At 41.2% G+C, this 26,838-nt stretch overlaps 1 protein-coding gene across 7 annotated transcripts in view; it reads right to left on the bottom strand.

Annotated features, from left to right (window-relative positions):
* Nucleotides 1–20,085, bottom strand: part of PCDH7 (protocadherin 7) — a 454,602-nt gene extending 434,517 nt beyond the window's left edge. For 6 of the 7 annotated variants that reach the window (XM_065907636.1, XM_065907638.1, XM_065907639.1 and 3 more), the window contains exon 1: nucleotides 15,821–20,085. In XM_065907636.1, the coding sequence (XP_065763708.1) occupies nucleotides 15,821–19,003 (3,183 nt within the window). In that variant the 5' untranslated portion in view covers nucleotides 19,004–20,085. Of the gene's footprint in view, nucleotides 1–1,760; nucleotides 9,786–15,820 lie in introns of those variants that run through there. The other variant, XM_065907643.1, reaches the window with a different exon arrangement.
* Nucleotides 20,086–26,838: the final 6,753 nt, after the last annotated feature.

Below are 26,838 nucleotides of genomic sequence, written 5' to 3'. Positions count from 1 at the left end.
TGTCACAAAGAAGCAATTTCAGATGGGCTTCAATGATACCCCTCTGAATTTTAGGTGATTAAAATTGTCTCCAATTCTGCAAAGAAATTACCCTTCAATTAAAAAATAAATTTAAAAGAAAAAAGAAAAATGTGTCTCATAAAGAAACATATATGAAATTTAAGTAAGGAAATAGACTGATAAAATGTTTTAAGAGAAAAAACCTGAAAATGACATAGGTCATATTTTAATCGAATGTTTAATAATCAGTACTAGTTTAAAGAAAGGGCTTTCCCTGGTGGCTCAGGGGTAAAGAATCTGACAGTAAAGCAGAAGATGTAAGTTCCATCCCTGAGTCAGGAAGATTCCTTAGACAAGGAAATGGCAATTCACTCCAGTATTCTTGCCTGGAAAATCCCATAAACAGAGGAGCCTGGCGGGCTACAGTCAATGGGGATCGCAAAGAGGCAGACATGACTAAGGGACTAAAAAACAAAAACAAACACAAAGTAGGTTTTTAATTCTTTCTAAATAAAATTTTATTCTCATATAAAGGCATTTCCCATCTTAATCAAATGGCAATTCACAAAAATTAATAAATTTGTTTTTTCCTAGTTGTATTAATAACTTACAGAACAGACTATGTGTGAAATACTTAATGAAACAAAGAACATTAAAACAAAATAACAAAAAAGGGAAAATATATTTATGAGGTGTTCCCCAAAGAACACAATGGGTAGAGAGAAAGTGGGAAGTGTGGACTAGTCTAATATCTATCTTCCCATTTTTTGATTTGAACTTTAAGGTTTAAGGTAGAACTATTAAAAAAAATTGGGCTGAGTGACCTAATTTCAAGAACACAGTAAAAGGTATTGAAATAGGAAGGCTGAAATATTATTGAAGCCTTTAAGAGAAGTCAGTGAAGTCAATTTCATTCTACAGAACTAGTTGGCTATAAAATAGATGCGTTCCCTGCACTTGGCATATGCACATCTGGCCTCTGCAGTCAGACTGTCTGCACTTGAACTTCAGCTCAAATACTTTGCAAATTGTGGGATGATGAGCAAGTTACTCAGCTCCCTCTGTGTATCACTTTCCTCATCTACAGAATGAAGACAATTACAGGTGTTCTTGGTAGTGCTGTTGTACTTACTTAATGAGATAATATATGTAAAATATGTTGACCAGTGTGTAGAACACAGCAAGTTTAGCTATTACTTTTTAATTTTTCCACTGTAATTGAATCTCCGTGGGGGAAGGGATGTTTGTCTATGTTCATTAGTGCCGTTTCTCCAGTGCCTAAAACAGTACCTACATATAATCACCTAATTGGCATAAGATAAGTATTTTCTCTCTGCAATGTTAACTGTATTGCTTTTCTTTTGTAGGATATATTTATATGTATATATGCATATACATGGGCTTCCCAGGTGGCACTAGGGGTAAAGAGCCCACCTGCCAATGCAGGTAGATGTAAGAGACACAGGTTCAATCCCTGGGTCAGGAAGATGCCCTGGAGGAGGGCAGGGCAACCCACTCCAGTATTCTTGCCAGGAGAATCCCATGGACAGAGGAGCCTGGCAGGCTGCAGTCCATTGGGTCGCAAAGAGTCGGACACGACTGAAGTGACTTAGCACGCACATATTCATGCATATACATACCATACATACAGATACATACATACATACAAACACACAGTAGTTTCTTATGAAAGGTAAAATACTAAAAAAAAAGTAAGACTTTTTTGTAATGAAGTAAATTTTTTGGGTAATTACAAAAGATGGTAATTACATCTTTTGTCCCTAATGCCCTATAGAAATGCCATCTCTGTATCTAAAACTGGTCCTTGTGTTCAACAGTTCAATACATTGAAAAGCAGATTTAGACATGATTTTTTAAAAATTCAGATTTAGGCTACACTTATTGCCATTTCCCTGAACAAAACAACTGTTTAACTTGCCATTTTTAATATTGGGGGTCAAATTTAAAGTTAGCTCAGAAAGTTTGTACTTCTGAGGAAAGATCTATTCAGCTATTATGCTCCATCGCCTAGAAATTCTGACTAAAGGACAGAAAAGAGCTTCCTTTTTCTGACGTTGATGGGTTTATCCTGTGTTATACCTAAAATATCACCATTTCATACAGCCCAATGGATATACATATCACATGAAATTTTAATTTTATTAAGAAAACCAAAAGACACAGTGGGGGTAAAAAAAATAACTTGATGTGTCCATGAATTTGTACTGATGTACCGTGTTGCATGCACACATAATAACAGTTTGTGAAGAGTCACTCAGAGCGTGGGATAGGCCTCGGTTACACATTTGGCAATCTCCAAATATTAGGGGGAATCAGACTCACTGGATCTTTGTCAGACCAATTATGCCACTATGTATGAAAATCCACTGAAACTGTCCTTTGAAAGGATTATAAAGCCTATATTATTGCTGTTTCAACCGACTCCCTCCACCCCTTAACTCCTACTACTTTTTATTTGAACTTTAATGTTAATAATATACTAGATATTTTAGACTAAATATTAACATCATCATTTTAAAAAATTCTGTTACATTTGTGGAACAATTTTTGGACTATTTTATACAAATATTGATTTTACATAATTACTATACCTGCATGAACTCATATCAGTTGGCAAAATTAAAATAACTAAGATGGTATTTAATATCACTATCTGAGTCACCAGGAAAGCCCCATTTAATATCACAAATCCCTGTAAAACTGAAAACTGCAAAAAGCACTCAATGATGAGCATAAAAAGTTAGACATAATGAGCTAAAAAATGAACTTCAAATTTTATGCACATGCATACCCATTACACGTTCATATTTTTTCACAAAAGCTATAGGAATTTTTCATCAATGCCAAGAACATCTATAGAGCTGCTTTCAGAAATTGATAGGAAAACAAGGTTCTTGTAAAATGGAAACTTTTTAAATGGAAAGTTCTTTTAACTTCTTTACTATCAAAGTACAGACTGCATGTGGTTAACGACAAGCTCACGAAGAAACAGTGGTCCAGTCCAACGTGTTCTGCTCCAGTCAAGAATACACTCTGGTGTTCTGGCAGGACAAGATGAACACACATCCTTTAAGAACACATTCTGTTTCGGAGTAAATTGTGTGCCCCCAAAATTCCTATGTTGAAGACCTGACCTCCAATGTGATTTACCCGAAATTAGAATCTTTCTGAGGCTAATTTATGGTTAAATGACATCAGAAGGGTTAAGGCCTTAATCTGATAGAACTGGTTTCCTTAGAAGAAGAGAAAGGAACACTAGAGCTCTCTCTCTCTGTGAATCTGCTGGCACCTTGATCTGGGACTTCTAGCCTCTGGAACTGTGAAAATACAAATTACTGTGGTTTAAGGCACATAGTCTATGGTATTTTGTTATGGCAGCCCTTGCAGACTAACACAGACTCTGTCTTGTAAGACTGCTGGGGATACACAGCAGGTATTGTGGACTAGAACAAAATGCACACAAAAGCCTAAATAAAGAAGCACACAGATTAAAATCCATCAGGACTACTGTGCTAATGATAACTCTCAGGTTTGGAGAGAGAATTATTTTGGAGGAGAGTTGACTGCAAGTAGCTGAATGCACCTGCCTTAAATAGAGAAGATGGGACCTATGAGTTTCGGTTTTCTTTTTCCCAGGTACCATGTGTCACAAGAAGCAAATAATGGAACCTGTCTCCTGGAACTGTTAGGAGGAGTCAATATTATAATGTGGTATAGACACCATTGCAGAGTGATTGACACAGAACTAAAGCTCAATAAATGATCATTCAGTGTTAGAGACTGTACGTGAGGAATGGAAGAAAAACTTCTAGGAAATACCGAATGGAAGAGGAAAGGACTGTTAAAAAGTAGTAAATTTATTTTAAAAGTATCAAAATGGATGCAAACTATTGTGAGTCTTTCCTAAGCTACTTGCTTTGCAGCAATAAACTATTTCTTTCCCCTTTTCCCACTTAGATGTCATAGGCTCTGTAATGACTTTGGACAAAACCCAGTGTCTCCTGGTCTATGGATAGGTACACACCCTAGGTGCACCTTGATCAACATTACTTCAAAGAAATCAACCAGGATAAGAGAACATCAGAGGCTTCAAATAAGTGATTATGACAAAGCAAACAAAAAGCGCCAAGAAACGGAAACAAAAAAAAAAAAAAAAAAACTTTTCATATAATGTTATAAATAGTGAAAATACTCCAAAAGTGCAAGTGCACTTTAAGTAGGGCTTAGAGAAATTCATAGATATGGAGAAATACTATCTCAAGTTACAGTAGTGTTTTATAAGTCCCAAACAGTTCATTCGACTTGCATAAACCATGTCACATAATCAGAGCAAGGGTTATTATGTAAAATGACAGAAGATGAGTTTGAGAAGCTTCAGGACTTGAAAGGACTTATACAAGGGTGCACTGGCCGGTCAGTGACACAGTCAGGGCAAAAGGCAGATTTTCCTATCACCTTATCAGGCTTCCGTTTTCTATTTTGTCAGAGGCTGTCAAAAACCAAACCAATAAGCAGAAGTGAGGAATTTCAGGGGCTCTAAACTTCAAGTCTTTCGTAGCCCGACCTCCCCTCTGCAGTCAGAATTGAGAAGGGGGAAGTGTTAAAAAGTCAGGTTTCTGGTACATAGTAAAGACCTTTGTCACTGCTGTTTATTTTCTAAGTTCTGTCCGACTCTGCGACCCCATGGACTGTAGCCCACCAGACTCCTCCTCTGTCCATGGGATTCTCCAGGCAAGAATACTGGAATGGGTTGCCATTGCCTTCTCCAGGGGATCTTCCCAACCCAGGGATCAAACCTGTGTCTCCTGCTTGGCTGGCAGATTCCCTATCACTGAGCCACCCGAGAAGCCCTCGGTAAAGACCTGAAAGTGAAAGTCAAAGTGTTAGCTGCTCAGTCGTGTCCAACTCTTTGCGACCCTAAGAACTGTAGCCCACCAGGCCCCTCTGTCCATGGGATTCTCCAGGCAAAAGCCCCAGTAAAGACCTACTGGCACTCAATTTCTGAGAATTTAATTAAATTAGGATAAGCAACAGCTACATGGCAACAATATGGCAACTACTTTGATTACAGTAGTCTAATAATAATAATAGGGAGAAGGTGAGTGTGTAGCCATGCAGTGGTTGCCTTTCCCCCCCTTCTTTTCTCCTTCTTTGTTCCTCTTTTTCTCACGAAAGTACAGGGGTAGAAAATGAATGAAGATAGCCCTGATACTGCAGGCTGAAAACCAAAACCAAACAAAACAACTAGTAGAAATGGGAGAAGATAAACCCTGACTACTTTTTAACAGCAGTCTTACAGTCATAGAAAACCTAGACATCTAGTGTCAGCCCTCCGGTCACAAAATCAAGGACGCAAACATTTGCTTTTATCGGGACTGAATACCCTTTTCGGCTGTAATCTCACCTTACTTCCTGACTCCCAGCTGGAGTCCCAGACACATGGTGCCTTAACGGAAGCCTCAGTCTTCTAAACTGGGGAAGGCTGTTCACCCTTCCTCAGGGTCCTCATCAAAATCCCCATTTCTTAAGAACTATTGATCTTTGGGAGGTGCTGACCTCATTATCCGCTTAGAGCAATTTACACCCAGGTGTGCCAAAGACAGAATCAACTCCTTCAGAGGTCATTTGCAATTTAAAAGAGGCACTTCTTAGAATCTCAGGACTTCTAAGGAGTGCTTTGGAGTTGTAAGGCATTTCTCAGCTTCCCTGCCCATCAGTCCACAGGAAGGACATATCCCCTCTCCTAGACTTCTTTCCTGAGTACATCAAGTACATCTTTCTCTTTACAGATATGCTAGACTCTCATCTTTAAAAACAACTGCTCCCCAGGGAGAGTCAGAACGAAAAAGGAAAGAAATAATACATTATCAGTGAGCATAGGTTGGCACAGTGAATGAATAATACTTGCAGGGATATATAAATTGACAAATACAGAGACCCATGCATGTGCATGGGTGTGCATGTATCCATATTTCCTCACAGATGAGGATCTCCCAAAAAATCCTGAAAACCCATATGTCTACACACCTCTTCACAGCCCCTCAAAATATATCAGAAGTCTACCGTGTGACCAGTGCCTCCTCCCACATTTGCTTTAGTTTAATCTTTTTGAAGGGTTTGGTGTTTATAACACCACTAAGAAGAAGCCAGGAGGGGGAATCAGAGAATTGCTCATTTGGTACAGAAACAAGAGAGACATATCCTGCAGAGAAGGCAGGGACTCTAGCCAACCCGGCAGGTATCCTTTATCCTGGAGACATCACCCAGCAGGGAAAGAAAATAACAACTAGGATGTTCTCAGAGTTTGAAATCAAAGAGGCCATACCACAGTTCAGTGATCTGATGTCGACGGATTTTCAGGCTACTTAGCACTAAAGCCCAGGCCCTTTGATCCTTTGTTTGTTTCACAAATATTTAGGGGTGTCTCCTGTACGCTGAGCACTCTAGCAGGCACTGGGAATATCTTGATGGACAAGACAAACTTGGGGGCACTCTGAGCTTCACCTATCCCTTGCCTTAAGTAGTAGTGTATTATTTTTGCACTAAAGAGTTTTGTTTTGGCCATCATTTTAATTACAAAGCCTTGCATAGTGTATAAAACAGAAAGCAAAGCAACCCATTCTCTAGAAAATAAATGGATTACAAAAGTTATACACAACCAAGATAAGTGCTTTGCAAAATTATAGATAGAACTTCCCAGAGACATTTCAAACTGTGGAATTACTTCTGGAGGATATTGGTAGTTTTTCTAGAGATAGCCTCAAAAATAAATGATAATCTTGGTTGCTTACTTAATTCTTGAGGTTTGTCTGTTTTTAATCTCATATGGGGCTGTTGCTTACAAAATAGGGTAATTGATTAGATCTTCACATTATACCCACAACAGTTTTTTTGATAGTATAAAGTGTAGGTTGTGACTAGAAAAAGTTCGAAAAACTGGGTTTGTTCTAATTCTTTTGGGAAGAGTTTACCCAAGTAAGTCTAAAAATATACTGTATTCAAAAGCACAAATTTCACCACTTCCACCAACTGCTTTCAGTACTTTTGAATTCTGATTGGCTATTTCTTCCGAGACTTGATCAAGTTCTTTGCTAGTTCCATCAGGGTCCTGAAAAAGCTGTTCATTACTCCAGTTTCCTTACCTCAGAAATAATAATGGTGCTTTTCCTCAAAGATTGCTCTGAGGAGCAAACATGCATTCAATGATTTGAAACTTTAGAAGCATAGGGCAAACACAATCTATCATTTTTCTGCTCTGTAATCTTCTTTATAATACATCAATTCCATGAAGACAAAGACATCTTATTTTTCTTTGCATACTCAGTATCAGCTGATATTGGATGTGTTAAAGTAAATAAACTTTACTTAAATCAGTCTCTAACATCCTCATATTCCATTGCAGTGTATTGCATTGTCATTTAAAATAAAATGTCCAAATGCCAAAAGATATAAGGTGGTGGATTGTTCTGAGTCTATTTCCATTTGTCCATAGGTACCTCCCTAAATGGTAAATTCCAGTAGCTGAAAAGGAGAGTGGTCAAGAGATCTGATGTAGAGAACATTTGGGAGCAGGGAGTTAGGGTAGAGGGGAAGTCTGTGCAGGGACAAGAACCAATGACAAAATGTTCAAAGATGAAAAAACAAAATAAAACAAGAAAACACCAGAGGGATGATAACAGACATCTCATAGCTTGCTGCTGTTGATTATTCTGATTCAGCTTTTAAGCACACTAAAATCCTTGGGATTGCTAGTACTTTTTTGTTTTGATTTATTATGTTTTCTAATCATAACAGTAAATAGCCACTGTTTCCCATTTGGAACATTCTAAAGGGGTGGTTCTCATTCCTTTTGGGCTACTTCCAGAAGAAGACAAATTTTGTACATAGCAACCAAAAGCAGGGGCTAATGCAGGCATACAAACACAACTGAAACAAGGATTGCACAAGAAAATATTTAGCCTCATTATATGAATGGTCTACTTGAAATTTTTCTGCTTTATTTCGCATCTTTCGGATTGTGGTAGAAACTCACAAATTGAATCACATACCCAAGTTTGCAAAATTGTGCCTCAGAATGTTCTTTGTGAAGGTATTCATAAATATTCCCTCCGTGTGGTTACACATTAGTTTATCCCAAAATTCTGGACATTCTGTTGTTGTTTTTGTTTGTCTGTAACTTGTCTTTGAGTTGATGTGATTCAGTCCAGGATTTTAAGTATACATCTAACGAAGTTTACTACTTTAGGATGAGAAAACATAATATTTCCAAGAAGCCGAAAGTGGTAAGAAGTTTTTGTTTTTTACCAGTTTCTTACACTGGTCCTGTGCTCAAAACAAAATGAGAGGTTAATGATAATTAGGTTTTATTGAAGAATTTCACTATAGTCTCAGTGATATTTCTGGAAATTTCCTTTTTGCAAAATTAAATAAACAGCTAATAAAATAAACAACTTGAAATACATGCATTAGTAATTGTTAGCAAGCATTTCCTATCACTCTGTATATTTATGCTGTCCCAATATTTTTTTTTCCTTAAAAGGCTTTTATATTGACAATAATTCACCAAAAAATTCTCAAGAATCTGGAACTCTTGGTCAGTAGCTCAAAACTTGGGGAAACTTTAATAGGGCAGATGGTATGATAAATATATTACAAAATTATCAAAGTTTATATATGGAACACTTATTTTAGGCACACAAACACATACAACATGACAAATAGAGACATAAATACATAAACAGAGAGTTAGAGGGAACATGCAGAGAATTCTTGACTTATCTAGAAAATTACTATTTGTATAGCTAAAATTCAGCTACTTGCTTTCTCAAAAATATATAACATGTTGAATTCTCAGAAGCTGCTTGAACTTATGTTACCTGACATCAAATAGAATAGTCTTCTGATAAAAGAAAACTACTTCCTTCTGAATGTGATCACGGTGACTTCTGTGAATCTAACTCAAAGGTTCTAAATTTTCTTAAGAAATTTAACAACAACAACAAAGTCATGAAAATTCTACAGATATTTTGGTCAATATTTCAAGATTAGGGAGAAAACAACCCATTGGCAGTGCCTGTGGTAAGTACAAAATAAATCTCTCAAATCTGTCTTAGAGAAAATACTTGTTATAAATGTTGCTCAAAGTCTTTGCATATAACCTGTGGGAGCACACACACACACACACACAGTGGCATTTAGAAATATACACACAGAATGCGCAAGAGACACTATCCTTCACTCTAAGCAGAACTATCTCCCTGGTCTGGAAAAGGCTTTGAATATGCAACACTTTAAAACTATTGAGTAATTTAGGATTTTATTCATAGTCATTATTTAATATATTATAGACAGAGACTTCATAGACTTAATTTTCCTTGGTTTACACAAAGCCAGAGTCTTAAAATCATTGTTGAAATACACTTTTAGATTTTTTTTTTAAAAGATTTCATTATTAAATTCTGCTAACTACCTCTCTGCGAATGTCGTTCCTGGTAACTGACACTCACTAATAGCAGATTTCTTTATTAATACTCTTTCTTTTATAAGTTTATTTATTTCAATACTATTTTTCCTTAAATGAGAAAAAAAAATTAAAAATCAAATGCACAACAAATGGAACAAGCAGTGATTGGCTGACACCCCACGGCCAAGGGCAGGCTCCAGCAGCTTTCGAAGTAGCAAGGTCATCAGAGTATGGTGCATAATGGAGCATCATATTTGAGTGGAATTCAGCCAAACACAGTAATGTATGGATGTAGACGCATCTGAAAGAAGGAAAATAAAGATTTATGCAGGTAAAAAAAAAAAAAAGAAAAGAAAAAACTCTGAAGGAATTCCCCCAATGGCTTATGCCCAAAACTGGAATGTTGTGGTGGAGGTTTTGGAGCAGAGAATTTTTATTTTCAAATTATGCGTTTGTAAATAATAAATACATTCAGGTGGGAAAAAGTCAACTTGGATGAATCCTACTTGGAAGCTGTAATCGTTTTAAGTTGTTTTTGTTTATAAACAGCATTAGAGTTCAATACAAACATCACTAAATTCCTGAAAATAACCCTTTATCTGCCTTTAGAACATTAATTCACCAGAAGTGATAATTAAGATTAGTTTTAGTGGTTTCAGCTCAATTCTTCTTGGAATGTGATTTCTCTCACAACACTAATGCTAAATAAAGCACTGTGTAATGTTCCGAAACAGAGTCGCTGCTTTAGAAAAGATTCTAAGGGCTTTTAAAATAAATAAGATAGAAAAACAAAGCTGACTCTCTCTCTATGTATGTGTGTATATATATACACACACACACACACACACATATATACATGTGTATATATTTTTTATATATGCACAAAGATTCTACTATTTCTATAGAGTCATACATGTAAATAAATGGATGATGAGCTTTGCTATAGCTTAGAATTCAGTTATATATAAGTTAAACATAAAACTCTTAACAATTATTATACTAAATTTTCTATATATAACTTCTACTACCATCCTCTTCTAGGAAAAGGAATGATGTTAAAATATTTGAAAGCATTGGTGGCTATGATAAAGCAATGGTTTTGTTACACTTTATTTAGCTTTCAAAACAGTATGGGTTCTACTTTTGAAATTAATAAATTCACCAATTTATATTTTACCAATAATTTATATTTAGAATAGAAAAAGCTAGATTGGTAAACTGCCTACCAAGGAAGCAATTCAATTGAAAAATAACAAAATGCACTTTCTTTAAAAAATTAGAGGAAAAAATTAGTCCACAATTGTGTGTTAAGGACGCTAGTCAAGTCAAGTGCATCTGCAAAGTTGGCAAAATGAAAAACAGTGTAGAAGTCAAAAGAATCATCACTATTGATGGAAAAAGTAAAAGATCATCCCAATTAGAATGCATAGAAAGTTTTTTTCATAAACAATGTATAGAAAGCTTTATTCATTTCCATTACAAATACGTTTTTATTGAGGATATACTAAATGCTATATAGGAGCTTATGTCTACTGTCATTGTTTTGCTAAAATGAAAAATTCTGTCAACTTGTTGAATATATGTTCTAAACCATGTTAAGTTACTTTAATGAATGCCATTAATTGCTATCTTATTTAAGGGGGAAAAACTATGAATTTGTTAAAAATCTATAAAATTTGGAATACAATTTCCCCAATAATTTTACAGACAAAAACTAGAACCCAAAGCAGAATTATATACTAGTGTAAAAAAACATCAGTTTTGATAGCCAAATATATAGTTATACCTACATAAGAAAACCTCAAGAGATTTCTGTCACTATTGAAATATATACAGAAAAAGTTACAGAAATTTAATTTTTTTTCCTACTGGTAGAATGATTTAAAAAAAAAGAACCCTGGACTCTGCATTCCATGAGTTGGACTCTAGTCCACGTTATATCCCTGATAATCTTACGATCTCAGTCAAACTAACTTTCAAACTAAGCCTCAGTTTCTCCTACAAAGTGATGAGATTGGTTTGGTTAATATCTTTTAATTGTAAAATGTGACATCTCTAGAAATTTTGACATTAAACATTTGATTATGATATATTTTATGTCAGCTTTGTGTGTGTTTAAAGTTTAAGTTTTTTCTACATACCAATGTATGAATATCGCAGTAAATAACAGCCTAATGGCACCATAATTAGTTTACATGAATATATCTGTGTGTGTGTCTGTATGGGTGTGTGTGAGAGGGCAAGAGAGAGAGAGGGATTATGATACATATTTATCACAGGAGCATGCTTTCCCACACGAGATATGTACTTACTTAAAGATAAAAGAAAACAAGAAAGAATGCTTTTGTTACAGTTGTCCAGCTGCATGATTTACTTACAATGATTAAATTGACTTTGTGGTCTTAAGTCAAAGTCATTAATTGACTTAGGAGAAGTTTGGGATAAGGTTCAAATGGTCATACCTGGACTTCAAAAAAAACTGCATATTCACTGCAGATCAAATCAGTGAATGACACTTTCCTTGATTCACAGATATCCAGAAAGCCAAGAACTGTTTAGTAGATAGCTCCTGACTAAAGACACTGTCTAGCCTCTTGTCTTTGATTTCAGGCCATATGTAACAGAAATCCCACCATATGCAGATTCATTCTGCCTCTTCAAAGTGTCCTTGGTCATAGATTGCAGAACCATATTGTAGAAGGAATGCTTATGGAGTTAAAGCAGAAAGCTGTGGTTGGCATCACCATGCAAATGCATTTCCACTATAATACATATGGCATAATATACATTCACAAATAAATCGATACTCAAGTTTCTTATGCTTAGAACTGTAATAGATGATGGCAAGTCATTTCTTGCTTCCAAAATCTAAGTAATCAAAAAAATAATTTCCGCCATATCTTTACAAAGTATACAATGGATATATTGAACACAAATTGATCAATTAAAGGGAACATTATTCTGATGATATTCAGCAGTTCTTTTAGGCAAAGGAAACTGTCATTGCAGTCAATATGAATTTTTCTTGAGTATTTCAGGATCAGCTACAAATAGAGTTTTAAGTTAATGTTTATTCAAGCTGTATCCTCTATCTGCTTGCCAAAAATAAAGTACATTACCTTCCATTTACTAAATAAAATAAAATTTTTACTTGCCAGTGCATTATCTAAATAACATCATGGCAAAGATAAGCTCAACAGGAGTTGAAAATAATATGCAAAGTAGGAACTATAGCTTTATAATATCTATTAATCTTTTGAAATTATATTATTTTTAAGACAAATGAAAAATACTTAACACATAGTAAAATGAATAGAAAACAGAATGCTTCTGCTTTCATTTTACAAATCAAAAGCACAGTTGAACTTCCAGTCACAAAACTTTCACAACCACCAAGGCCAGATTTACCAAGTAAAGGAAGAATGGAATGAAAAGGTGGATACTTAATGCTGTCAGTGATCCCCATTTTTCTCAATTGGACACATTATTTAGTTGAGAACAAGGGCTCTTGTTTGACTTGCAAAGGTCTGAAAACCTTGGCTACATCATCAAATGTGCGGATTTCTGAAATAAATCCAGTATCTCTGCAACACATTATCTCCCAGATTCTGCCCAAGAGTAACTATAGGAGATTGATTTGACTGTCTCTAGAACCCATGAAAACAAACCAAAAAGAGGAGGGGACATTTTTCACAAACTTTCATTTCTACAAAGCTGTTTAACTCATTATAACCTAACCATTAAGAGAACTTAAGAGCAACACTTATTCTCATGAAGATAATAACACTGGAATAGACATCATTTTCATTGTATCACAAATAAGGAACTATAATAAGGCAATTCAGGAAAATTATAAATTAAAAAAGGTTTTATGTCAGATAAAACCTTCTATTTTTTAATTAATCCCTACCAAATGAAATTTCTAAATTAAAAAAAAAGTTCAGGTTTAATCATAGAAAATACATTTTGGTTATGTTTAAAAAGGCAATATCTTTTAAAAATAAATATAGAAAATCATCTATCTACAGCACAAACAAAAATGAGAACAAAAAAGATCTCATTATGCCAGATGTCAAAACAGAATGTAAATTTGTAAATGGATCCCTTGTCTCCTGACAGCAATACTGAGTAGATGAAGCATATCAATTACTATCACTAATTACATTAAGAGGAATGTATTTCATTTGCCTTTAGTTCATTTTAGATCAGTTGTTTATTGTGATTAAAACTTTATACATCTTTCAAGTGCTTAACAACATACACGTTTTTCAAAGTTACTTTTGGCAAACAGCATGGTTTATTTGAATGGCTTTGTAGGTGTTCTCTTCTGATATATGGACTTCCTTGTTCAGTTAAGAGACTAGCACCATACATTAGTTTATTTATAAGCATATCACTTTGCCTTTTAGACAGGATGCCACCACACTCTTGATATTGGCTGTTTTAAATATTCAAGAATATAGAGCTAACCCTATTTGCTGAGTCAAACAGAACATAGGAGGTAGTTGTATAAAATATCTATAAATCTGCCACTTGATATGTCCACTCAAAAGTTTAAGATTACATAATTTAGAATGCAAATGTTAGTCAACCACAGGATACAAAGTCCTTTTAAGATGACAGTAAAGTACGTATTCTGCATAAAGATCTTTTCACATGTTTTCTCTTAACAAATTATCATTTTCTAAAGAAATCTCTACAAATCTCTATTTGTGGGTTCTATAACTAATGTTATAAAAGTGCTGTTACTTTTAACTGGAATCTTCCTTGTTTATAAAACAGATAAAAGCACCAAAAACAAAATAGAAATCTGCCTCTAATTCTAGGTAAAGCGATAACAAACATACTTTCCACTTAGCATATTTCAGTTTAAAAGAAATAAGACTCAGGTACTTAAAAAGACATCTTTTTAAAAGTCATTTAATTCAATGTAGTTCAAACCTGTGTTTTCTTGGATTGCATTGGTAACTGGATATAAAAGCATATTGTCTATTTCTCCTTATCCAAATAGCTACAATAAAGGACTATACATCAAAAACAGTTCTTTATAAAGCTTATTTTTTAAATTATAGAAAACAATAAGAAATTAATATTTATCTCTTTTCTATACCTTTAATGAGCCCATCAATAACATCTTCAGTGAGGCTATAAAATAAACTTTTTACATTGCTTTAATTATTTTAAGATCACACATTCCACATGCAAAACATATTTAATAGAACACTCTTTATCGGAGATTGCTTGACAGACAAAGATATGTTTCCTGAAATGTTTTGGCGGTAAGAAATGTGTGACATTTTATTAGCAGAGTTGCTACAGCTTTAGATACAGAAGCTTCCAAACGGTATTCATTTGTTGTATGTCAAATGTTGATGGGTGAGAAAAGTAAACTTTGTGAGTTATACACTCACACACGCATTACACAAAACAAAACTTTCAAAAATAAATTATATATTTTCTGAAGTTCACCTCAGAATATACTTTGCTTTTTTTTTAGTTTCCACATTTCACTAAGAAACAACTCTGTCAAATATTCCATAAAACTTTTATAGTCGCAATATATCACAATGCATACCAAAATATTCTCACACACACTACACCAAACATGAACATTTTTGTTACTTGGCTTAAATAATACATGAGTCATGCAATTTACTTTTGCTTATGAACTTTTCATACCAAATACATATACTACAAATGCCAACTGCATATCCTCATAAAAACCTAATTGTATAGATACTGAAATATTAAAATGTAGTTTTTTATGGCATTTACATATCATTAAATATTTTTAAGTCAGCATTTTTGTCAAAGTAGTCAGCACTTCAATATCTCAGACTTGGTACTTCATTTGCATGAATCAGCATCTGCTTATCTGTAAAATTCTGCATAATATATAACGTAGCTAAAACTTTTTTAGTGTCCAATTTGCATAGACAACAGTAGTAACTTTAGAAATTTTGCCTTTGGATAAAATTATCCACTTAGTAGTACAAAAGAAAAGAATTTTAGGTTAAAACTAGCCATCCAGACAATTCACACATATTTATCTGGAAACAAAAAAATGTAGGATGAATTAGAATTGTCAAATACCAAGAGAAGCATAAAACACCACTTACAGTGTTTTCTTCTATAGCTTAGTAAACTCTGGTATAAGGTACAAACTATAGTGGTGTACCTTTTGTAAATGGCCTCTACTAAATAAGTGGTATAAGAATTACACCAACATCAATTTCCTGCTATTAACATTTTAACTAATAGCTTTAAGAGAGAAGACAAGACTTTGCAGAAGATGCCCTGTCTTAGATATTCAGATACATGTGGGATGCATCTTACCTGTTTGCTGTATTTGTTATTGGTTTGACAGCTGTACTCTGAGCAGTGATCTGATCCAATTGAAATGTTGTCTCCTGCTCCCACAAATGTATTAGCTGGTGGGAGATCTTGTACGGCCTGGTGTTTTTTTCCTGCAGTTGGTGACTGGGGGTGAAGCTGGACAGTAGGCAAGGGGGAACTAGATTTGTAATGCCTGGCCAGGTCAGGACTGCCAGGCCCACCATTAACAGATCTGTATCGGCCCATGCTTGGGCTGTCTGACAGCTTCTCATTGACACTATCATACCTCTGTCCATTTGGTTTAGAAGCTTCTACAGTGACAATGCTGCTGTAGAGTGGCTGCTTAGATTTTTTGTTTTTCTTGTCCTTTTTAGGCTTTTTAGATTTGTCATGCTGTTGGGGTGTAAAAAAGTCTTCATGATCTTTCTTGCCAGCTTCATAGCCATTTTTATTTTTGGACCGGCAATATCTCGCCATCACTACAATTAGGATGATTAGAATCACAGTCATAATTCCAGCAACCACCCCAATGACAATACTGAGTCTCTGTTTGCTAATTTCATAGCTTGGGTCACCAGCTATGTCCTGGGTGAGGGGGGTGTGCAAACTTCTGGCTATCTGGGAGTCAATCACAGTTGCATTAGAAACACTTTCATTGACAAACACATGCACCAGAGTCGTGGTAGACTGGGAAGGCTGCCCGCTGTCATTCACTTGCACCACCAACCTGTGCAAACCATAATGCTTTTGGGTGAGTTTTCCCACTAAGGAAACCACACCACTGGTGGAATCAATCTCAAACAGCTTGAAGGGATTCCCTCCCACAATGCTGTAGTTAAGGTCTGCATTGATGCCATCATCACTGTCTGTTGCCAACACTGTAGCAACTACTGTCCTGACGTTACTCGAAGGTGGCAGTAAAGTGTAGGAAATATTTCTGGGAAGGGTGACAGTGGGAGCGTTGTCATTCTCATCCATCACAAAGAGAGAGACCGTGGCTGTTGCAGATCTGGGAGGCTCTCCCCCATCCACAGCTTTGACTCTGAAAGTGTATGTGGTCTGATGTTCTCTGTCAAAAGACATCGTGGAGTAAATAGTCCCCGTGTCATTTTCAATGGAAAAAATGTTACTGTTCTCCTCTATGTACAGGCTCATCTCTGCATTGCGCCCCTTGTCAGCATCCATCACTGTGACCATTCCCACGGGGCTGTTGGGCTGTAGATTTTCCTTCACATAAAAGGTAAAGACGTCCTGCATGAACTTAGGGTCGTTGTCATTCTTGTCCGCCACCTGAACAATCACCGTGGTGCTGCCCTGTAGCACCGGGACGCCTTTGTCTCTGGCGTTGACTTTAAACTCATACCTGTCAGTCTGCTCGCGGTCCAGCACGGTATTGACGAGGATGTCCCCAGAATCGGGATCGATGGCAAAGGTCCCCATCACGGAAGAGTCCAGCGAGTAGGCGATTTCAGCGTTTTTCCCACTGTCCGCGTCTGTAGCCAGCACCGTGGCTACCCTCTCTCCGGGGATGTTGTTCTCAGGAAAGTACACCTCCACCACCGACTGCCCAAAGACGGGCGGGTTGTCGTTGGTGTCTCCCACCTTGACAATCAGGGAGTTGTTGCTGGAGAGGCTGGGGCTGCCCGAGTCCACCGCCACTATGACCACGTTGAACTCCTTGGTGCTCTCATAGTCCAAGGGGGCCGAGGTGTGCAGAAAGTACTTCTTCTTGTTCTGGTCGCCCTCCGTGTCACTGGCCGGCTTGAGCTGGAAGGGCACGTCGCCCACCACGGTGCAGGTGACCACTCCGTTCTCGCCTTGGTCTCGGTCAGACACCTGTACCAGCGCGATGGGGGTGTCCACCAGAACGTCCTCGGCCACGCTGGCCACCCCGTCCTTGAGTGGGATACGCCCGATCTTGCGGATTTCAATGGACGGCACGTTGTCGTTCTCGTCCTTGATATTAAGGACCACCGTGGCTTTGTCTGTCTTGGGGGGCTGCCCGCGGTCGCGGGCCATGACCGTGAAGCGCAGCTGGTTCACTTCCTCGCGGTCTATACGGTGCAGGACACTGAGCCAGCCGGACGTCTCGTCTAGGCGCAGCAGCCGCCGCACGGACTCGGTAGCCGCCCCGAACACGTACTCGATCTGCCCGTTGACCCCCACGTCCAGGTCGGCGGCACGCAGCTGCAGGATGGGGGTCCCCGGGGCGCTGTTCTCGGCCAGGTCAGCCTCGTACACGCTCTTCTCGAAGCGGGGGCTGTTGTCGTTCACGTCGGTGATGAGCACCCGCAGGATGGCCTGGGAGGAGCGAGGCGGGTCGCCGCCGTCGCGCACCCTCAGGGTCAGCTCGTAGGAGTCGCGCTGTTCGCGGTCCAGCGCCCCCTTCACGATCAGCTGCGGCTGCTTTTCGCCATCCGGGGTGTCGGCCACCTGCAGTTCGAACACGCTGCTGCGTCCGCCCGGGCTGGTCCCGCCGCCGCCTTCTGGCGCGTCCAGCCGCCGCTTGGAGCCCCCGGGGCCGCCGCCGCTCCCGCCGTTCCCGCCGCCCCCGGGGTAGGGGGCGCTGTCGGCAGGCCCGGCGCGCCGGCCCTCGCCGCCGCCGCCGCCGCCGCCGCCGCCCCCGGGCTCCTGCAGCAGCTCGTAGCGCTCAATGCCGTTGCGGCCGAAGTCGCGGTCGGTGGCTGTAGGCAGCAGGTAGAGAGTGCCCACCGGCCGGTTCTCCTCCACCGTGAGCGTGAGCACGGGTGACGGGAAGGTGGGCGTGTTGTCGTTGATGTCGAGCACGATGACCCGACCCTCGAACAGGTCCACCCAGCTCTGCGAGGGCCCGATCACCGACACCTCGAAGTCCAGGAAGCACTCGTTCTCGTCGAAGATCATCTGACACTGGGGCAGTTTCTCGCGGTCGATGCGCCGCTCGCTGGTACTCAGCTCGCCGGTGAGGTTGTCGATCTTCAGGTACTCTGAGCCCGACTCGAGGCTGAAAGTCACCTCACCGGAGCCGGTCACGATGCCCAAGTCCGAGGCGACGTTGCCGATGCGGACGTCTGCTGGGCCCTCCTCCGCCAGTCGGTACCGGAGGAGTTGCTTGGCCGCCGCTAGGCTAAGCGAGAGCGGAAAGAGGAGACAGCAGCCCAGACACCAGGCGCGCGCCCATCCCATGGTCCGCATCCTCAGCATCTTCTCCTGCTGCTGCTGCTATTGCTCCTTCTAATTACGGCCCCTCGGCGCCCCCCTCCTCTGGGGCCCGTGGCCTGCCCTCCGCCCCGTCCTCTCCCCTCTCCGGGAAGGGAAGAAGCAAGAGGGAACGTAGGGAGAGGGCAAGAGCGGCGTCCAGAGTCGGCCAGGGGGGACCAGCGATAGATCCTTCTTTTTTTTTTTTTTCCTCCTCTTGCTTCTTCCGAAAGTTATTGTTTCATAATTTATGCAATGGGTGCTAATCGCCCGCTAGCCAGCCGCCGTTCAGTCGCAGTACTCACAGTTCACGGGACACTGCGCGCCGCGGGCTCGGCGCCCCCCCAGAGTCATCCCCGCAACCGGCAGAGGAACCCGGGCTCCCGTCACCGCTCAGTCGGATGGGGCTGGAACCGCTCCGGCAGGCGGGCGGTGGAGCCGGGAAGCGGCCGGGAGCGAGCCTGCAGCCTCCCCCGCCTGCCAACCCCGCTCGTCTTTGCTGCTACTCGAGTTGAGTCCAATTCACGTTCCAGCCACTCACTCCAGACCCAGCTTCTGCGCCGGCTGCCCAGGCAAACGTGAGTCGCTTCCTGCAAGAGGTGCTAGGGCCAGCAACAAGCCAGTCTCAACTCCGTCTCCGCTCAGGCAGCGGGGGAGCCAGTCAACAGATTGGGAATGAAAAATCCCGGCAGGTCGCTTCGGGCACCGTGCGGTGGAGACGACTCGAGTCACACGGCCGTTCGCGTCCGGGTCCCCCCCGTGCGCGGAAAAGCAGCCCGAGCCATCTTCAGAGACGCCCTGAGTGTCGGTCCCGTCTCACCCAGAGAGCTCGGGTTTCTCTTTTTTCTTAACAACTCTGCGCAAGGTCATTAGTCTCGAAGCCGCCGCCTGAAACCGCAGCAGCCGATCGCCCGCGGGGGTGAAGGCTGAGCCGTGCGCAGCGCGCGGTGCCCAAGTTTGGGTTCGCAGCCGCAGAGTCCGTGCCTTTCCTCACCTGCATTCGGCCCGCGTGTCAGAGCACTGGGATCTGCAGCGCTGTGCGCGATTCAGGGAGGAGATTGCAGCCTCTCTCTCTCCCCGCTCGCTCTCTCTCTCGATCCCTCCCCTCCCTCTCTCCTCCTCCTCTCTCCTCCCTCCTCCCGTTTCCCCTTTCCCCTTCTCCCACTCCTCTCTCCCTCAGGCTCCCTCTCCTTTCTCCCAGTCCCAATACAGGCAACTCGAGCTGAACTTGATCCCTTTGCAGTTCAAAGGTGAGCAAACCAGGCTCCGTGCGCAGGCGACGCTGGCCTGGCCAAAGACCCCAGCCGGGCTCCCCCAACGGCAATTAACAAAGATGCCCAATTCTGTCCGGATTTCCGAAGAAAAGCACAAGGCATGGGGTGGGGGGAGGTGGAGTCAGAGACAGCTGCCAAGTAGCTTAAAAAAAAAAAAAAAAAAAACAGTTTGCCAAGGGGAGAAAAAGTGCCAGTCGGTTGTTGCCTCGGAAGTGCCCTGGCACGGCGGGTGAATTCCGCAGTTGTCTCGTCCCCTCTGGTGTCTGGGAGAGTCTGGTGCTCGCGCTCCCGCCGCCCCTTTGGCTGCCGCGGCTCTAAGACACTGAATGGCAAGTGGGAAGCTCCAGCTCACCCGCCGCGAGCCGGAAACCCCCAAGTTTGCCCAAAGTGATGGTTGCTGCTGGGCGCTCTCTGCCTTGCTTGCGGCTCAAGCTTGTCCCTGACGCTACTGCGGCGGCGGTAGCAGTGGAGCCGTGGAAACTACACACTCTCAGAAAAGGAGGGAGGAGGGCGGGGGGGGAGGGAGACGGGAGGGAGCACTAGCCGACCGCCCCGCTCCGGAAAGCCCAGCTTCAGCTCCGGGGCCCACTCCAAGCTTGCGCAATCCTAACAAGTCCCCCTTAAGCCAAAGCTTGTCCCTCTCCCTCCCCAGCGAGTGCAGCCGCTGCCTTCTGGGGGAACTTGCTTTCCCTCCCTGAGGCTGGTCAATTTCCTTCTCGCTCCGGCTAAGGCCGAGAGCGTGTGTGAGAGCGCAGAACATGTGTCAGCAAACGTTTCTCCTTCCCCTTCTCAGAGTGTGTTCTTCATCCCTGCCCCCCACCCACTGTCTGCTTCGCGAATTAGCTTCTTGGTTAAAGCTTGGTCAGCTGTGGCTTCGGGGACCCAGCGTGTGGCCAGGGATCTACGCGGGTGTTCTGAGAACCCATGATGGGCTGCAGTCGTTAAGAAAGAACAGCGAACTCCTGGGAGAGTGGGAGAGCGATCCTTTCTTGGGAGCGCAGAGTTCGGAGGGCTGGGGTTTGGGGGAGGGGGAGGGTGCTCTGTCTTTGTTTAAATGCTTGGCATTCCTGTCGCTGTGCTTGCTTACGGGGTAGACCGTGTGTGCGCGCGCCTGGGGAATAAACACATGTTGGAAGCCTCGATATTATTTTCTGAGCAGAAACCTGCAGCTTTTAGTAACTGGCAAAGTGTAGCGTCACCTATCTGGATAAAAGGGAAATAAACTTTAATGTCAACTTTGTGTACCAAACTGTCCCCAGCTCCTTTTCTCTCCTTCTTTTGACTTTGTGCCACTGGAACGTAGATGGTGTTGCCCCACGCAGGGCTTCCCCAGTTTTCAGACTCGGCCACCGCAGCTCGCCTCATCGGATTTCAAGTCTGGTCGCGTTTTCCGAACTATAGACATTTACTCTTCATTTATTTCAGCGGCAGTTAAACAAGGGGGCCTAGCCAGGTTTTGGGGGGGGGGGTGAGGTGGGTAGGAGATACTTGGAGGGAATTCTTACCATCTCAAAAAAAGAACGGGGGCTGCTACTAGGTTTTGGTTAGTCCTCAGCCGGTTTGCTCAATTTAAAGGCATTAAAGGTCCTCCACTTAAAGGAAAATTTAAAGCGAAAAGAAGAAAAGAGAAAGAAATACGTCCAGAGTAGGTACTCTGCCTTTACGATACCTCTGTGAGGCGGCGGAATGATTTAAAGACAAACACCAATAAAGTCTTTGAGCAGACATAGCGCGCGGTTATTTAGGCGGGCGCAGCCAGCAGGAATGCGGGGAGAGGCGGCAGAGATTTCCAAGCATTCCCGATGGGGGATCGTGGAGGTGCGGAGGATGGAGCAATCGTGGTGTGTGCCAGGGGGCTGGCGAGTATTTTCCAGGCTGCTAAAACATCAGCGCTCCGGAGGTAGTGGCTCCTCCTCTGAGGCCAGGCCGGGAATCCGGCCCTTCCACCCGCCTCCCCACCCCCGGTCCCTCCACCTCCTACCCCTCGCAGCACCGGAGCCTCTCAGCTCTGTATCTGCAGCATCAGCGAGAACTGCTCGGCGCGCAGACTCAGTGCTCACCGCCGCAGTCCCGAGCCGGGGGGCGGGGGCGGGCGCCGCAGCGCAGAAGCAGCAGGCTAAGTGTCAATAAAGCCGAATTCCCCTTCTATTAAGCAAACTCTGGTTTATCAGAACGCTGCCTCCCTGAGACACCCGGTCCCGTTTTTTCCAGGGTCCAAGGCGGAAGCCCGCGCATTCCCATAACGCGGCAATATGGGGCAGGACACTCAGTCCTCTCGCCGCCTTTCCGAAGATTTTGCAAACTTCGGGCAGCCGCGTAGGCAGAGGCACTGTACATTCCCTCTGGCCTCGCCAGACTGTAAACTTGAACAAGCTCGTGCGCCCACCGCTCCGACGCGCGATCTTTAAGCGCACACCAGCGGGGGAGCGAAGAGAGTAGGCGGCTTTTCCCTGGAGCGCTGAAATTTCCTTCCAGATGACCCGGAGGTGGGGTGGAGTGGGGAGGGGGCGGCGTCCTTCACAGTGGAGTGGTTTCCTCATTGCGAGTCACCAGCCCGCCGTCCCCACTCCCATCCCCACCAACTCCGCCGCGCGGCCAAACCGGCGTGGGAAACGGGTCCGACGTGCCCGGCATGGAGAAGAGCGCGGCCAGACTGCCGAGGCCTTGAAGCCTTCTGGCTTCTCCCTTCCCCCACCGTCCCCGGCCCCGACCTTTCCGCCGGAGCAGCCCAGGAGTGTTGGCAGATCTGCCGGGTCGCGCGTTGGGTTCCCGGGAAAGCGAGCGGAATGGGCGGGGTAGGGCTGTGGGCGAGGCGAGGAGAGCTCTCGGAGCGCCCCGGCCGCGCTCGGAGCTCGCGTCCTCTTCCGCCCCCCGTCTAGGGACTGGCACTCCAACGCCAGCCTCCAGCCGGCGCGAAGGATGAATGGAGGCGAGAAGCCGATTCCCCCACCCCCGCCCCATTTCCGCAGTCTCAGAGCCAGTGTCACAAGCGCTCAGCAATTTCATTAAATGCAACCGGGGGGCTAAATCCCCCGCGGTACAAGACCTCACCGAGGGAAGATGAGATCCGGGTTCGCTCCCACCCGCAAACCCCGCCCGGGCTTCAGTCCCGAGGCTGCATTTATCTTCTCGACCTGAGAGGAAAGGGTTCAGAAGGAAATGGAATCGAAAGTGTAACCGGCTGCAATAAATTAAAGAGCCCGCTGCCGCTGCTGTTGCTTTGGCGTCCAGAATTAGAGAAAACGAGATCAGTGTCCTAAAACCCGCCTTGATCAGATACAACGTCATCCCTTCTATGAACCAAAGTATGAGAGAATGTTGAATTGTTTTTTAAAGGACAGGAAAAAGAAATGTCCCTTTGAAACGAAGGTTAAAAAGGACAATTCATTATAGACATATCACTCCATTCTAACAGACACTTAATGAAAGCTCGGCCAACGATTTCTTTTCTATGCCAATATCTTACAATATTCGGTACTTTTTGGGTTTTGTTTTTAAATTTATCGACTAACCTTGCTTACTTAAAACTGCTTTGCAGTAAAAAAAAAAAAAAAATTCAATGACTGAGCTGAAAAATAGCATTCAGGATCCGTGTTGTAGTTTAAGCCTTAAGAAAAGACAGGAAGAGGAAAAACAACAAAAGTTTATGGGTTAGAATAAATACAAAGACGTAGGTGCCAGAGATATGATCTCTGGGGGGCTTTCATTCATTATAGACGCTGTATTTACGATAATACAAGAAAAAAGGTTAAATACAGTAAATATGATAGCCAGTTCTGGAAAGAAATATAAAGCAGTTTGACGGGAAGGGAGAAAGTGACTCAAGAACGCCACCAAGGGACAAACTGAGGAAATGACACCTCTACATCTCCAAATCCGTTGACCTTTTTATCTTTTTCGAACCGGTCATCTGTATCCACTTATGTATATGTAAACACGTTTTTGAGGTCTTTACGATCAATCATTTCTCCAACTACTTCTGGTAAACTTGATACTTTAGTTTTCTTTATCTAAATAATAAAAAATGACTGTCCCTTAAACCTCTGTCATTTTAAATATTAAGTATAACCCGACTTACAGCAAGTATGATTCTGATGCTTGGGACTGCGAGAAACTACAGGAATCTTTTGCAGTCTTAAATTCATGCTTGTAGTGTTAAAATGTGTAGTATACGTAAATGGCTAAATTATTCATTGAAATAACAGACTTTTCGATGGACATTAAAACTCAGCAGTTTAAATAAGGAAACCACAGATTTCCTTTTAAGCAGGTAATAACTGCTTGCATCAGTGGTTATTTAATTGGTCTCCAGCCAAGAAATAGAACAAGTTGTACCGTTTAAATCATGAGATCATGTAATGCAAAGCCATAAAATGCAGTATATCAGTAGCAGAACACAAGCTAAGAACCAAACTAAGTTGATTCATACTGTCTATTTAAATAACTATTAAGCATTTACATAAGTCTAGTACAAAAACTTAAGAGAAAAAGAAATTCATGAAAATAATTTTAAGAGTTTACTTAAATATTAGTTTATAGTCTGTGTGATTTGCCGGTTTAAATGTAGTGTATTTGTTTTAAAATGACACCTGATAGAAATATTTCACCTTAAGCACAGAACAAATTGAGGGATTGTTTTTCTAGAGTTTTAAATGTCAAAATATATTCAGTATAACATAGATTTAAAATTTATGTGAAATATATCTAATCAGATACTGTAACTGACAAATGCATTTTTTATTTACAAGATAATTTATGGATTTTTTCCAACTTTACGGTAATTTTTATATATTTGCAAATATCTATGCTTGAAAGAAAAACAGTATTTTGCAAAATCTGGGTGAGTTTTTTGGAGAAAGACACTTGATAGGTCAAAACAGTATATCCTATTATTTTTGACCATCTGCGGCTGTCCCCTGTCTTTACCTATGGTAAAATTGAACATTCCAATGCCCTTTCCAGGAACCTGAGACATTTGGCATTTCTTTACTATCATGACAGGATATGTCGAATGCTACTGTAACTAATGACCTCTAAGCCTAGATAATATATTAAGGGTTTGGAGAAAAAATATCTTATAATGGATTGTATTAATATAATACTTAAATAAATGACCTTACATGTACTAAGTATGGTTGAAAATTATGAATTAGCTTTATAAATTTTATTCCCTATGTTGACCTATGCTAACTAGATCACTTATGTTAATTACCAATACGAGGTAATATAAAACATTACTCAATCAAATTTAACCCATTAAAATTTAGAAAATACAAAATGTAGAATGTTTCTAGGATGGATAAGTTTGATTAACTACTTTACCAGCAATGAATTTTTCAGTGATATATGCTCATCCTTATATGGTAATCCTTGGGACCTTTCTCCAAATACAATATTGCTAGCTAACTTCTGGACCTAGGATAGGATTACTCTTCTCGGCCCCCTTGTGGCTAGATGATGCCATTGACTAGGTCTGGGTAACCATGAGTGGAAGTGGAAGTTCACCTCCAAAAGGAACAGGGATGGCTAAAATGAAATCACTATTCAACTCTGTCAGTTATACTGATTATTATTAACCTGACCTAGGACCAATACCTGGAAACTGTCAATACATTTCAGACCCACATTGACTTTGAAAGCAGTAATATGTTCTAAGTGACTGTTTCAGCACTTATTTAATGAATTATAGAAGTGAAGCTGGGTTAAAAGCCCTACCAAATAGATGATATGGGTTTCAACTATAATCCCTGTAAAACAGCAGTTGTTCTATTTAGTCACAGGTGGAAATACAAGTTCCAGTGGCAAGGCAAGTATTTGCTATATACATAAAGCTTTATAAATTTGTATCTGGTGATTTTCAACAGTAGCAGACACATTTCACTGTAGTTTATTTTTTTAATTTTTTATTTTACTTAGTTTATTTTTTATTTAATAACTGGTGTGGCATTTTAACACTTTGAATAGGATTGTGATAAAATATTGTTGATGTACCGTGAGATGGAAAGATAATATTGACTTTTGTATTTATGATTATTCTTTTTAATTCTTGTTTTGACTGTGTAACTGATTTTCAGTTGTGTCTCCAAAAGACTATATTAAAAAAAAAAAAAAACTATATGGGTGTAATTAGAAGCTTTTGATTTGGCTAATCAATGAATAAAATATCAAGTATTTGATGAACTATTAAACTAACAGCTGGGGTTAGTAAGAGTATATATCATCAACAGTATATATCTGAATTCAGCACTGAGAGGTTTACTATATCTTTCTGTTTTTGATCATGTCTGTCTGTTTGGAGGAAAGAAATTGTACCTATCCTTGTCTTTTCAATGACATTTGATATAAAGCTTCTCTTTTTCATCAACAAATTGGAAGGTTTGCTTCTTTCTTGTAAAACAGAATTAAAACATATGAGAGACGATGAGAGAAAAATACAATTAAAAAAAGGTGTAACTGGAACAAAGGTAGCATCTCAGTTTCTGTTTTATCTTGCCCTATAGAATCATGCTTTGCAAAGGTCTATAAACCAATGACTATGATGGCTACTCCATTTCTTCTAAGGGATTC

Source organism: Muntiacus reevesi, chromosome 16 (genome assembly GCF_963930625.1).
Source record: "Muntiacus reevesi chromosome 16, mMunRee1.1, whole genome shotgun sequence".
Classification (NCBI taxonomy): Eukaryota; Metazoa; Chordata; class Mammalia; order Artiodactyla; family Cervidae; genus Muntiacus; species Muntiacus reevesi.
The sequence above is the reverse complement of the archived record's forward strand: the minus strand, read 5'-3'. Positions and strand labels throughout refer to the sequence as shown.